At 52.4% G+C, this 14,185-nt stretch overlaps 1 protein-coding gene across 2 annotated transcripts in view; it reads left to right on the top strand.

Annotated features, from left to right (window-relative positions):
• CD99L2 (CD99 molecule like 2) overlaps positions 1-13,975 on the top strand; it is a 121,582-nt gene extending 107,607 nt beyond the window's left edge. The window contains exons 6-10 of one of the 2 annotated variants that reach the window (XM_024988205.2): positions 3,740-3,781; positions 3,914-4,033; positions 7,717-7,734; positions 8,726-8,791; positions 10,439-13,975. In XM_024988205.2, the coding sequence (XP_024843973.1) occupies positions 3,740-3,781; positions 3,914-4,033; positions 7,717-7,734; positions 8,726-8,791; positions 10,439-10,503 (311 nt within the window). In that variant the 3' untranslated portion in view covers positions 10,504-13,975. The remainder of the gene's footprint in view (positions 1-3,739; positions 3,782-3,913; positions 4,034-7,716; positions 7,735-8,725; positions 8,792-10,438) is intronic. The other variant, NM_001083758.1, reaches the window with a different exon arrangement.
• The last annotated feature ends 210 nt before the right edge of the window (positions 13,976-14,185 follow it).

Raw genomic sequence — 14,185 nt, 5'->3', positions numbered from 1 at the left:
AACATTTCACCTCTGTCTTATTAGACACTCTTACTATATTATGTGAATTGCCTGTTCATGCCTGTTGCCCCGTTTTCTACTCATTTATGTGTATGGGCTTCTTTTATGTTAGGGATTATTAATCCTTTTTTATACTTTCTGAAAACATTTACCCATTCATCATTTGATGAACCTTTATATTGTTTCTGCTTTTTCACTTTTACAACTAATGCTATGGTGAAATCAGCATACCAGTTTTTGTGTGGTCATGTGTTTTCAATTCTCTTGGGTATACACATCTAGAAGTGGAATTGTCCAGCCTCATGGTAACTCTGTGTTTACCTTTGGGAGGAACCACCAACCTGTTTTCCACAGCAGCTGTACCATATTACATTCCCGTCAGCACTATATGAAAGATCCATTTTCTTCACATCCTTCCTAACACTTATTTACCTTTTGTAGATTCTAGCCATCTAACGTGTGTGAAGTGGTATCTCACCGTGGGTTTGATTGCATTTCCCTGGTAGCTAATGGTGCTGAGCATCTTTTCATGTGTTTATTGGCCATTTGAATATCTCTCTGGAGAAATGTCTTCATTTTCTTTGTCTATTTTAAAACAGAATTCTTTGCCTTTTTACTGAGTTGTAGAATTTCTTTATTCTCAATATTCATCCCTTATCAGATATAGAATTTGCCATTGTTTTCTTCCATTCCGTGGATTGTCTTTCCCTTTCTTGATGATATATTATGAAGCACAAAGGTTGTTGATTTTGAAGTTTAGCCATTTTCCCCTTTTGTTTCTTATGCTTTTAATAGTGAAGTTTTTACTTTTGGTATGATCTTTTCTGTTTCAGGCTCCTAGATTGAGGGCCAGGTTTAGAAAGTCATTCCCTACCCCAAGACAATATAAATGTTGTTGCACATTTTCTTCTAGTGCTTCTATTGCTTCATCTATTTTATATTTATTGGAAACTTATTTCCATGGGTGGTGTTGGTTTGGATAAATCTGTTATGCCAGTGGGTCATCAGTTGTCCCAATAGCATTTTTTGCGTGGTATGCCTTTTGTAAAGGAAGTGGATTCAGCCTGTGCTCAGAGGAAGTAAACAGAGCTCAGTAGTCAAACAGGGATCAAAACCATGACATTGGCTTGGCTAACTTCAATGGCAAACCTTTGCAGCCAAGTTCACTTCAGATTCATGGAACTGGAAGTGGTGGAAGGATCCAGAATGACTGCAGTTTTGTTTTCCAGTTGTTCTTTACCCTCACAGTATCTCAGCCCATGTGCCCATCTGAGCAATGGGTTACCCACAGGATGTGATCACATGATCACGTGTTTTTTTTTTTTTTTTTTTTTTTGAGAAAGGAATACCATTTGTTTGTCATCTTCTTAGAAGAACACCTTTGTCCAATAACTGGTGGTCAGATAGGAGTTCCTAGACTATAGAATTGAGCGTTTGCATCTCTTTGACAGCCAAGGGAAGCCCCGTATTCCCTCTGCATGCCCCTCTAGGCAGGTTCCGCAGGGGGCCTCCAGTTTTCTTTTCAAGTAACACCCTCATAGCTCATCGCCATACAGATCATGAGGTACAAGTTGTTGTGGATTCTTATGATCAAGAATTAATAAGGAAAGAGAGACTGGGGAACACTCAGCTTCATTCCAGTTCGAGGTGAAAGAAAGAGTGGGTAGAGTTGCTCATTCCTGGGCTTCCCTGGTGGCTCAGAGGGTAAAGTGTCTGCCTGCAATGCAGGAGACCTGGGTTTGATCCCTGGGCTGGGAAGATCCCCTGGAGAAGGAAATGGCAACCCACTCCAGTATTCTTGCCTGGAGAATCCCATGGATGGAGGAGCCTGGTAGGCTACAGTCTACTGGGTTGCAAAGAGTTGGACACAACTGAGCGACTTCACTTTCACTTTTCACCTGGAAATCTAGTGATGTGAACACGTCAGCAGAGGACATCTGTGTAGGGGCTCACTGCTACCCTTGTTGACGGCCACCTTGGGCACAGCAGGAGGGAGAAGTGATGGGCCAGTGCAGCCAAACTCCAAGCCCTCACAGGTGACCTCATTGCTGACTTGTTAACATACAGCGTGACTCATGTCCTGCTCTCTGGTCTGCTTTATCCAACAGCAGTGATAGTGTTTTTGAAAATGCTAGTGCTCTTGGAGAAGGAAATGGCAACCCACTCCAGTGTTCTTGCCTGGAAAATCCCATGGATAGAGGAGGCTGGCCGGCTGCAGTCCATGGGGTGGCAAAGAGTCCGATACGACTTAGTAACTAAACCACCCACCACCCATAGAGAATACAGGGTGTCCTGTAAAAAAAAAAAAAAAAATGAAGAAAATGCTAGTGCTCCTTGTTTTGTAAATACTCATTCATATCCAATCAGGGATGTCTATAAAACACATTTAACTCAAGGATTCAGCCCCAGGTGGGAACATAGCAAATCTCATTTTCTCCCTCAAGACTCTTATTTTTAAAAATAGACTGTATTTTTTAGAGCAGTTCCCATACCCCCCATACACCCACAGTCTCTCCATTAGCAACATCCCAAACAGGGGGTACATTTGTTACAATTCGTGAACCTACAGCCCCCCACCCAGAGTCTTTGATTGGTGAAGGAAATGTCAAAGGTCATTGCCTCCGGCATCTGAGAGCAGTTTCCCCCAAGAACCCTGGGCTCTGGGAGTACAGTCTTCATTCATTAATGAGCTTGTGTCCTGAGATGAAGAGGGTGCCCAGGAAAGAGTGCTCAGGGCTAATTAAATGTCCTAAATGGTACCCCTTGCTTGGCAGGGAGCTGCTGTCTGGGCTGTGTGTGTGCTGGTGTGTGTGTATGTTCTCTGAAAGTCGACCACGTTTAAGTTTGTGTGACCACCACTGCAATCAAGAGAACAGTGCTGTCACTGCAGAGGTCCTTCCTGTTTTTCTTTTTTAATCACAGCCAACTGCCTCCCTCTTTACCCTCCCTAACCCCTGTCAGCCACTAATCTGTTCTCCATCTCTGTGATATTTCAGAGCTTTTTGAATTTCAAAATCCTAGATAAGGGATTGTCAGCTTGCATTGCTTTGTGTTCCACAAACAACTCACACTATATGCCAAGCTAGAAGTAGATGGCCTTAAAAAGCTCTTGATTATCACTTAATCCTGTGTACCTAAGTTACCGGAGTAGAAGCATCTGAATTTGAAGAAAAGCATGTAAAAGGGCTAACTAAGCACAAGAGGAAAGGAAATTGAAATATTAACCATAAATCTCTTTGAATAGTAGGATGATGAATTGTTTTTATACTAGTCTTTCATCCTTTTTTAAAACAAACTTTTACATAACCGTGGTTCTGTAATTAGATAAGCAGTAAATGTATGTTATAGGAGGCACTAGGTGCACAGGACCCACAGTGTTGGCATGTAGAGTCAGGCTTGCCCGGCATGAGCTCAGCTCTGCCACCTGCCGGCAGATCCCTCACCTGCGCACCTTCACTCTGGGGTGTTGTGGACACCTGCCCCCGTGTATGGCAGAGCTGTATGTAAAGAGCCAGGATACTACATGTTCTCAGTGCATGGTCACTGTCGTTTCAAAAATAAAAAGTTCCCCCTCGGCTTGGCAGGTGGCAGGCATAAGGAAGCAGGTCTTGCTGTAGTCAGGGCGAAGCCCCCCGGGGCAGAGATGAAGAGGGGTCTCAGTGAGTCAGGAAGGGGCTGTCACTCCCGACCCTGAGCTGGTGGTCACAGCGGACACTGACTGCTTTTGTCCTTTATGCAGGTGGTGGCCAGTATGGCGGCGGGGACAACTCTGATGACTCTGGTAAGTTGGGAATCCTGAGGTTTCTGTGGAAACCACAGGGGGGTATTGCTGGCCGCTTGGGTCTCCGGGTGGCCTTCCCGACCTTTCTTTGACGGCCATGTCTCTCCGTGCCTCCCCCCCACCTCTGCCTAGGAATGTCGGCAGAGACTGGCACCATCGCCGGCGTGGCCAGCGCTCTGGCCATGGCGCTGATCGGTGCTGTATCCAGTTACATCTCCTACCAGCAGAAGAAGTTCTGCTTCAGCATACAGCGTAAGTGGACCCACCTGCGGCCACGCCCTCCCACAGCAGAAGATAAACAGAGGGCCGGGGCTTTGGAGGAGGAGAGGGCAGCACTCTGAGCAAGCTGAGATTCAGCAGACTTCCCCGGGGTGAGGTGGAGGTGGGGCTGCACTTTTTTAAGCCCTCGGAGACAGACCTAGGCTTAACTGAAGTATAAACGAGCCTGGAAGAGAGGATTGGGGTGGGCCCAATAACCTCGGTCTTCCAAGGGTGACTACCGGGCTTCTTGTAGAACAGGAAGGAGGCTCTGGATTTCCATGTGGCTTCGGCTCTTGCCCAAGGGGACGTCAGGCCTTTGGCGACAGAAGGCAGATGTCCCTCAGACCTCTGAGTCCCAGCAGGCAGCACTGTTGGGCCTGCCAGCCCACTCCTCACCCTGGCGACCCTTCCCTCCCTCTCGGATCCCAAGGAGCCGCTGGCTGCTGCCCGGGTGCCCCTGCTCTTCCCCTGTGAGCCACAGAATCTTAAAATACTTGGAACCCTGAATTGGTTGAAAGGAACAGGAAGCAATAGGAAGAGTTTTGTCATATTGGTGGCTGTCATTCTGGGTTGTAGTGGTGAGTCTGTCCATGGCGTGTGAGTGGAATAGTTACGGATGGACTCTGTCAGAAGCCCACCTACAGGCGCCCTGTGTTAAGGGATCCACACAGGGAAGCCATTGAGGGCGAACAAGACCACACTCAATTGTTTTAGAAGCACGGCGTTGATGTATTGCTGTGTGCAGAGCGTGTCTCTGGTTGAAGATGGGAAATCTTTAGTTCAAGTAAGGGAACTTGACTCAGCCATAGTTTTCCTCTTTCCTGTGGCTCATGACCATCTCCTGTGAAGTTTCCCCTGCCCTTGCTCTGGGCCTCTGCCCTTAATTCTAGCCTGGAGCTGAGCTTCCCAGGAAATGGACTTGGGTCCTAGAATGCTTTGCTTGTAGCTGTTGCCGATGTCTCCAGCCTGATTTTCCATCTGGCCATGACGTTTGGTGCTTCTACTCTTATACAATGTCTGTGACCGGGGCCATGGCATACAACTCCGCAGGCTGTGCACAGGAGTACCCCAGGGACAGCACGTGTCTCAGTGCACAACCTGCACAGCTGTTCATGGCTGCCCTGCTATAGCTCCATAGCTTGGTTGTATAGAGTGGTGTGAACAGTCAGAAGGAGTACAGAACTGAAGGTGGGGTTGGCCTTAGAGCTATCACTTGTCCCAGCTCAAAAGCAAACAAGCAGCTTGAAACAACAAACCTATTGTCTCATGGTCTGGAGGTCAGAAGTTCAAGATCAAGGTGGCAGCAGCACTGGTTCCATCTGAAGGCTGTAAGGGAGGATCCTTTCTTCCTCTCCCAGCTTTTGGTAACCCCAAGCATCCCTTGGCTTATGGCCGCATCACTCCAGTCTCTGTGACTGTCATCTTCTGTCTCATCATTGGCTGTGGGCCCCACCCTAAATCCAGGGCGATCTCATCTTGAGATCCTTAACTTAGTCACATCTGCAAAGACCCTTTTCCCAAATAAGGTCACATCCACAGGTTCCAGGGATGAGGACATGGACAGAGGCTTTGGGGGCCACCATTCACCCCAGTTCAGCACTGTAACTATAACAGTGACATGAGCGCAATCCATGGTTAATCAAAGACATGCCCACAGCAGAGTTGGGCCAGATGGCTCGGGGCCACAGGGTGGCTTGGAGACTTGAAATTGCATGTTGGATAAGAGAAGTAAAAGCTGGGCCTGCAGTCAGGGTAAGAATGGCTTCCCATGCTCACCAGTGCCCGACCCTGCTTGGCCCAGATCACTGCCCCAAGCACCACCACCTCCCAACGGGGCATTATGGCGGGTACCTTCAGTTTGTAGATGAGACAGCGGCTGAGGAGACTGTTGAAGGAACTCAGTGACCATGGGAAGTGATAAATCCAGAAGGAAAGAGTGCTGGTAGGTAGGAACAGGGAGGATGAGAGCGGTTGATTTCCAAACCGAATAGATGTCTAGGTTGTGTCTGTCTCTGCAGAGGCACTCAGGTGAAAGTACATGATTTTCCCACTTGTTTCCTAAAACAAAGAGGTGCAAGTTTCCACCAGTTGGATTAGCAGTCAAAACCCAATAAAATTTGAGAATATGAAGGCTTTGGTACACAGAAATCAGTTAATTGTACAGCACTTGGGGAACAATAAACCTGTGATACTGAGGTGGCAGGACATGGATGTGTCCTCTCTCGGCAGGGGGGGCTCTAGGGGTTAGGGTGTTGCTGGGCCACGTGCTGGGGGGCCTGGCCCAGGGAAGCCAGCATGCTTGGAGGGCTGACGGGGGCTCCCAGGAAACTCATGGAACCTGTGGGCCTCTCCCAGCCCCTCACTCGGTCTGAAGGCTGGCCGCCCAGTCCTTTCCCAGTCTGTCAGTGATGTCTTTGTCATGGCTGAAACCACACTCTCCTGCGAGTGCCATCATCAGCCCCGGTTTCCTTTGAAGGAAACCGAGTTCAGAGCATCCTCCACATCTGAAAAGGCCCCCTCTTGCTTCTGTGTCTGTCCCCTGTGCCAGCAACATCTTCTTCCAAAGCTGGAAGTTGCATCTGCTCCTGTGTCCATGGCCTCCCCTTATGAATCCCTCCGGCCCTCCTGGGTCCTTCTGTCCCCCCGATGTGACATCAGAGGAGTCCCCGTTCCTGGGGCCTGTGCTCTGCCCCATTGCCAAGTCTCCTTGTCCTACATCTGGGCAGTTCCATCAGCTCCCCTCCCCCGCTGCCTGCCCTGGGCTTCCCACCACTTCTCTCTGCTCTGAACAGCCTGTGGGCCCTGTTTCAAGTGTGCAGGGGCTGCTCCCCCTGGACCTCCTGTGTGCCTCTGACCCAGCCCCTGAGCTTAACATTCAAAGCCCTTCATGGTATGGTTCCATCCATGTCCCTTCTCCTCCCCGCCTGTGGTCCGTGTCCCCAGAAGCCTTTCTGCACAGCTGCACTGACTTCCCTGAGGATGCACCGCTCTCTCCAGCACCCTGTCCGACACGCCCTCTCTTCCCCTAGCAGCTTTCATCCTTTGGGCCTGGGACACCCTCCCGGGCTGCCTTCCTGCCCTCCAGCCTGTGGGAGGATGTCTGTCTTGCCTGCTGCCACAGCGCCCTCTGCTGACCCACTGTGCAGCCCATGGCGTGGGATGGGGGCTTGCTGGTTTCTGTGACACCGCCCCATCCCATCACTCTGAACTGTCAGCACCCATGGGTGCCTGTGTGTGTTGTTTCATCCACCGAAGTGTCCGTGGCCTCTGTGTTTGGGTAGCATCAGGAGGAGCCCTGTGGATGTGTGTGGGGGGTCAATCCCCTGAGAAGCCAGGACTCAGCGTCTCCCATCCCCACCCTTTCTGTTAAGCCTCAGCCACTCAAACAGGGAAGTAAGTCAGGGAAGGCCAAGCAGAAGCCACTCTGTACCTGGTGCACGGGGATGCCCCGGGGGACAGCACACGACTGCTAGGAGGGCCTGACCCTGCCATGGTGCTTGGGGCCTTGCAGTCTCTCCTGCCACCAAACAGGTCCTGGCCTTGGGGACCCTCTGCTTTCCCTGTCTCTGCCCTCCAGCGCCAAGGGTCAGCGTGTTGCGTGGAAAGCCCACCTGGCTTGTTGCCAGGGGCTGAGTTTTTGCTCCAGGGTCCTAAGTTTTGTGTCTTGCCTTCAGATGCAGCAGAAGGTCAAGGTAACGACGTGCTCTGACTTACTCATTGTCCCCTTCTGCTTTGGTGTCTGCCCTTCATCACCCACCCAACTCCTCCCTCCCCTCCATGCTGCTCTTGTCTCCTCGCCTCGCTCCACCCCATCCCGTTCCCTGGCACTCAAAACCATCTTTACTTTTCCCTGATACACGTGGGCATTTGGGCATGGCTGTGTCTCAGAGGTGCTGGGGTTGGGGTGGAGGCCCTGTCTAGGACTCAGATGCCCACCAGTGGTCATCCCTGAGGAACAACCAGAGCGCTGCCCATGGGCAGAAGACAGTGTGGCGCATGCCAGCTTGGCATGTGAGCACCTAGTCGGGAGGCCCAGGGCGCCCCTCCGTGTGCCTGCTCATCCATCAGCCTTGCTGGCCCAAGTGAGCACTGACCACACCTGCTAACTAGCCACACGTCCATCTTTCCTGGGCCCGCCCAGTGTCCATTTTGAGCCCAGAAATGCCCAGGGCAGGCAGGAACCTGAGTGCAGCCCAGGATGGTGGAGTGACTCACACTGGCGCCTGCTCAGTGGGTTTGTGAGAACCATGGTCCAATTTTCCCACAGGGCCAGGGCTCTGATGAGGTTTCTGGAGATAAGACATGGACTCTTGAGTCTCCCCAAGCAGCAGCAGCAGCAGCAGATGTGGGGTGTACTCAGCTTCATAGAGTCCCCAAACTGTGTTTGGACATTAAGTGAGGAGAAAGCCCCCAGACTGACTAGACTGGAGCAGCTGTCAGCGGGTCCTGGCCCTCCACACTGCAGCAGGGACAGACTTCCTCCCACCGTCTGCAGGAGCCCATCCAGCTGAGAACCCCTGGGCAGGGCAGCACATTTGGGTGGCCCAGGGTTTGGGAATCTGAGTTCATTAAGGGGCTTGGGCTTTTTCACCATAATGGAGGGCTTGGTCAGGAGTTGTCCATCATAGCCAGGGACACTTTGCTTCTGTGTCAATCACAAACTCCACCCTTGGCCTTTTGCAGAGGGTCTCAATGCGGACTACGTGAAAGGGGAGAACCTGGAGGCCGTCGTATGTGAGGAGCCCCAAGGTGAGGACTTCCTAGTCACTTTCTGTTGCTGAAGGCCTCCTAATGGCTGGGCCAGCATTGAGCAGAGCTGTGCTGGGAAAGCAGGAGCTCAGAGGTCTGCATTCCTAAAACTTCCAGCCAGAAAGATGGGCTGCAGAAGTCAGGGGCCCAGCACTCTCCTCTCCCCCGCCAGACTCCAGCCTCCTGACACTGGGCACGCCAGGACTGCAGTCAGGGCCGTCTGCACACTGAGGGGCACCATGTGAGTGAAAACACACACACTCCTAGCCAAGTGCCCACAGAAGCTTGTAGGGAATCTCTAGATGGAGTCCCCGGCCTTTTCCATTTGAAAACTGCCAAAGGCAAGACAGAACTTGTACAAAACACAGACCCCATAATGGGAGCCCCTGCCCTCCCCCACCCTGTTCTGTGTTCATCAAGCACTCCTGGGTATGGAAGCGCCAGCCATGACAAGCTGTGTGGCATCAGGCTTCTGGCCCAGGGTGGCCAACCACTCAAGGCAGATGCAACCTGTGGCCCCAGAATGCCAGCAAGGCAGTCAGGAAAGGCTTTGTGGAGAAGAGGGCAGGCCTCTTTCCATCACCCAAGGCCTGGGGGCTTGCAGGTCAGGGTGGGCGTGAAAGACAGGAGCTGGGGTGTGCCTGTCCTGGGATGGGTGCCAAGGTGGCTGTCTGGTGGGCGGAGGGGCGCCCCCGGGGATGTGATGGGCAAGGCTCCATGTGGTGGCCTAGAATGGTCTGTGGCAGCGCTGCACTGTCTGGATGCAATAGCCCAGAATTTCAAACACGGGAACATGGACTCCACAGTAGCAGTCACTGTCGTCGTTCTTTTAAACTCTTGGCTACCATCATGTGAGTATCGCCATGTACCAGGTGCTGTGTTACATGCTTTATTTAAAATACTCCTCCCAGGGACTTCCCTGGGGGTCCAGTGGTTGAGACTCTGTACTTCCAATGGAAAGGGTGCAGTTTCGATCCCTGGTCGGGGAACTAAGATCCCTTGTGCCTCAAGGCCAATAAAAAGAATATAAAACAGAAGAAATATTGAATAGATTCAGTAAAGAACATAAAAAAAAAATTCTTTTAAAGATTCCTCCCCAAAAAAAATAAAGATTCCTCCCTTCGGAGTTCCCCAGCTGTCCAGTGGTTAGGACTCTGTGCTTTCACTGCTGAGGGCCTAAGTTCAATCCTTGGTCAGGGAACTAAGATCTTGCAAAAAGAAAAAGAAACTTGTCCCAGTTGCTCCAGTAGAACCATTCCCAGTTTGGGTCGGTGGTGGTTTAGTCACTAAGTCATGTCTGACTCTTGTGACCCCATGGACTGTAGCCTGCCAGGCTCCTCTGTCCATGGGTTTCTCCAGGCAAGAATACTGGAGTGGGTAGCTATTCCCTTCTCCAGGGGATCTTCCCGACCCAGGAATCGAACCTAGATCTCCTGCATATTCCCAGTTTACAGGTGAGGAAATGGAGGCCCAGGTGGTCGCCAGGTCCCTCTGCTCCTTCCTTCTCTCTGGGAGCACAGCAGCTGCCAGAGGCCAATCATCCAGGACAGACAGGCAGGGAGCCAGGTTTCTGTGCCCAGGGAAGGATGTGGTTGTCTCTCTCTGTCTTCGTGTGACTCCCTCCTGATGGGCATCTCATGTCCCTAGTGAAATACTCGGCCCTGCAGACGCAGTCCACGGAGCCGCCACCCCCTGAACCACCCCGGATCTGAGGAGCCGAGGATGCAAGGCCCCGCTCCACCGGGCAGGCCGTGGGCACACGGGGCCGCTGCCGGAGCCCCAGCTCCTTGTTTCATCTGGACCCACGGCTGCCACACCGCTCCTTCGATGTCATTGGCTTCTTCTCGTCCTGTTTCCCAGACGTAGCTCTGGGTGTTTGTGAGTCTGGCTCATGTGCCCACCCTGCCACTGGGCCCCCCAAGAGGCTTGCTGCCCAAATCCGAGGCTGGCCCCGCCGAAAGCCAGGGCCAACCTCGAGTGCCCAGGGTCGATGCCTCCCTAGGCCACCCTGCCCGCAGGCCTTATCAAGCTGGGGAGGGGGGACTGAGCAGAGGGAGGACCAGAGGATGGGCAGGAGTGTGAACCCAGGGCTCTGTGGTCCCCTCCACACTGCACTGACTCGCCCGGTGGGTTTCTGGAAAGGCTGTGGGCAGGGACCTGGCCACGAGGAGTGCACTGGTGAGCACCAGGAGACAGTGCGGGCACACACGCCACCCCCAGGGGGGTTTTATTTCCATCCCTCTTTCCATCTAGCCCTTACGCTGCTGGGCTCCCTGACTTTTCATTTACTTAAGTGCAAACTTGCATGTCACAGTATCCCCACCTGGATGTGTAGGAATCTCCTGGATGTATGTGTAGGAAGCTGTGGCTCTCAGGCCCAATTCCCCTATGATGCCAGGGCATGGACGTGGTCTCCAGTCTGACGTGATTAGCTTCAGGAATCACTTATGCTGCAGCATTGAGTTTTATACTAGGGCTGTGGAGGGTTCCCCACCCCACTCCATGTGTGTTTTTTGGTAACAGGAGCTACACATGACAGAATGAGCGTCAGAGCCTGAAACATGCCCACTGTCTGCCTGGAGATGTCTGTGGGAGGAGGGGAAGGGGCATGGTCTTAGTGTGGGCACTCATGTGACCTGGGCGCACACTGGTCATCTGCTGGCCTGCCTGTGATGGAGATTGCTTGGGGGTCTGGGGGCACCCGGACTGGAGGGTTCTGTCTGCGGTGGGCTGGATCCAGGCTTTCTTCCTGGAACTTTTCGTCTGGGCCACGTGTGATCCTGATCCCCACTGGGTGCTGCTGTCAGGGGCTGAGCGAAAGTCTAGAGCCCCCCATCTATGGATGAGTTTGCAGTGTTAGAAAGCGCTCCTGGAAGCCTCATGTGAGTCTGCTTCACATGCTACAGGATGGCTGTATGTTGGCTCTTTTACATCTACCAGGCTGGGACAAGACAACTCTTGACTTCTTAGGGAGACAGTTGACATGAGAACAGACCCTGCAGGTCAGACCACGTGTGCCTCCCTCGTGTGTTCATGTTATGGAGAGCGTGTCATGGGCCCTGTGTCACCCGTGTCTGGAGGCTCATGCCAGGCCGGCCAGATGGTGTGTGGCCAGGGGTGAGGAGCATTGAGAAGACGGCAGAAAGTGAGCTGTGGAGGCAGTGCTGGTGAGCTCAGCCCGTTTCCAGCACCTCCCCCGCCTGTCCTCGTGGACTGATGTCCCCAGCCCTGACTGGTGCTGGGCTGGAGGCCACTCTGAAGGACTTTTGCATTGGTAGCCTGCTGTCACCTAAAGAGGGTGACATCAGGGCCCCAGAGTCGGGAGGGATCAGGGCAGCACTCATCAAGTTAGGAGGGCCGCTCACCACCGTTTGCAGGCATTTCAGAGAAAGACACAAGGCAGCACTTGTGCGTGGTAAGAGGCTCTCCTGGCCCCCGAGAAGTTTGGACGTTTATAGAGAAGTCACAGTGGTGACTAGGAAGGGAGCCATGTGGCCTGTGGCATCCTCGGAGTGGCTGGGCGCAGTGCCCCCAGTGGGGCACCTTGGCTCTGCAGCAAGGCACATCTGGTGAAGACCCTGTAATCCTGTCGGTGATAAGAGTCAGCGCTCTGTGGATCTGTTTGCTCGGTACCACTGACTTGGGTTAAGAGAGACCCACCATGCCCTTCCTTGTCTGTCTCAGTGCCCTCTGCATTGAGCCTGGAGCCCAGCACCCAGCTCTGCGCTGGTGACTGGGGCATTGAAAGTCACTCAGCCATCCATTTGCAGAGCTCCCATCCTGGGGCCCAGGACAGGGCACTGATGCTTGCTGATTCTTGGGGCTCTTGTAGCCATGTCCACCTGGAAGCTGTATTGACTGGCTCGGGTCCATCCCAGGTGGTAACGGAGGTAGCAAGTATGCTAGAATGGCCAGCTGACCATATCTAATTGCTATCAGCTTTACTGGGGGTGAGATGGGGGACTCAGTGTTTATAACAACTCTGAGCTCCTGAAGGATGGAGGCAGGGCACCCTAAGTGTCACCCAGAGAGTGGCACCAGGCCCACTGCCTTGGCTGCTTGGGGGTTAGTCCCAGTTCTCTGAGAAAGAAGCGGTGGAGACCGATGGCAGGATCTCCTATGCTTTTTCTGTGCTTGTATTTGAGTATGAATTGTAAGCTCTCTCGTGTTTGCATTAAACAAAGTGGAACCTAACCAGTTCCTGGTTCTGCCGGTGTGAAGGCATGCCCTTTGTTAAGTGATGCTTGTTTTCCTAATTCATTATTATGGACCCAAAGGTCTTTCTTGAGAGGGTCAGGGTTCTGGCACTTCCCTTCATGCCAAGCAGCTTAGTGTCAGCCGTCCTGGGGTGGTCCCCTGCATGACGGGGAGCTGAGGCCTGGAGATGTCATGGGGGTAGGGAGGCGCAGTGGCAGGCCCCCGACTCACGACTCCTGAGCCCACAGCGTTGTCTTCTCCAAAGAAAGCCAGTAGCCAGGGTCCACTCGGGTGACATGTGATTGAGCCATAGAAAGTGGAACGGGGCCAGGGTGTGCAGGCAGAGTGGTCTGCTGGAGGTGGAGCTGCCCTTGTCACTCCATGAGGAAGATATGGGGGCCGCTGGGAGGGTCTCACGGTGTGGTGGCATTTTGTGCCGTACCAACCTTGTAGTAAAATAGCACCAAGTCCTCTAACCCAAACCCCCATGTGACTCTCCCATGCAGAAGTTGTGGCCCTCCCAGCCTTGGCTGCTCGGTGTTGCTGCTGGGGCCCCCACACCTGCGTGGAGAAGGACAGGGACATCAGGCCTTAGAAGAAGGGGCCTTATATGCAGGGGCCAGCATGGTTTCATCCAGGCCTTTATAGCTCCCATAAAGGCCAGCACTCCCTCTGGAGACTCTGGGTGGGGACCCTGTGGTTCCCCAGAAGTCTGTCCCATTTAAGCTCTAGGACTCATGGCCTGGAAAGCTGGCCTGGCCTCCTAAGGGCCACACCTGCCTCTCGGGGTTCCAGCCCTGTCCTCACATCTTAAGTGTTTTCTTAAGGTGTTGCCGATTTTAGAGTAGTTACCTATTTCAGCCAACACACTCAAGTCTTAGGATGAATTGCATTTACCACTTAGAAAATGAATTAAATCATGTAAGAGTACTTTACATGTATTGACTGTGTTTGACATATAATAAATTTTTGTGTAAGTAAAATGGACTTTCCTGGTGGCTCAGATGGTAAAGAATCTGCCTGCCAATGCAGGAGACCCAGGTTTGATCTCTGGCTCGAGAAGATCCAATGGAGAAGGGAATGGCAACTCCTTCCCATGTTCTTGCTTGGAAAATCCCCATGGACAGAGGAGCCTGGTGGGCTATAGTCCATGGGGTCGCAAAGACTTGGACACAAATGTTTACTAATTTTCCACAA

Source organism: Bos taurus, chromosome X, assembly GCF_002263795.3.
Source record: "Bos taurus isolate L1 Dominette 01449 registration number 42190680 breed Hereford chromosome X, ARS-UCD2.0, whole genome shotgun sequence".
NCBI classification, from domain to species: Eukaryota; Metazoa; Chordata; class Mammalia; order Artiodactyla; family Bovidae; genus Bos; species Bos taurus.
Note: the sequence above shows the minus strand (reverse complement) of the source record. Positions and strands in the feature narration are given on the sequence as shown.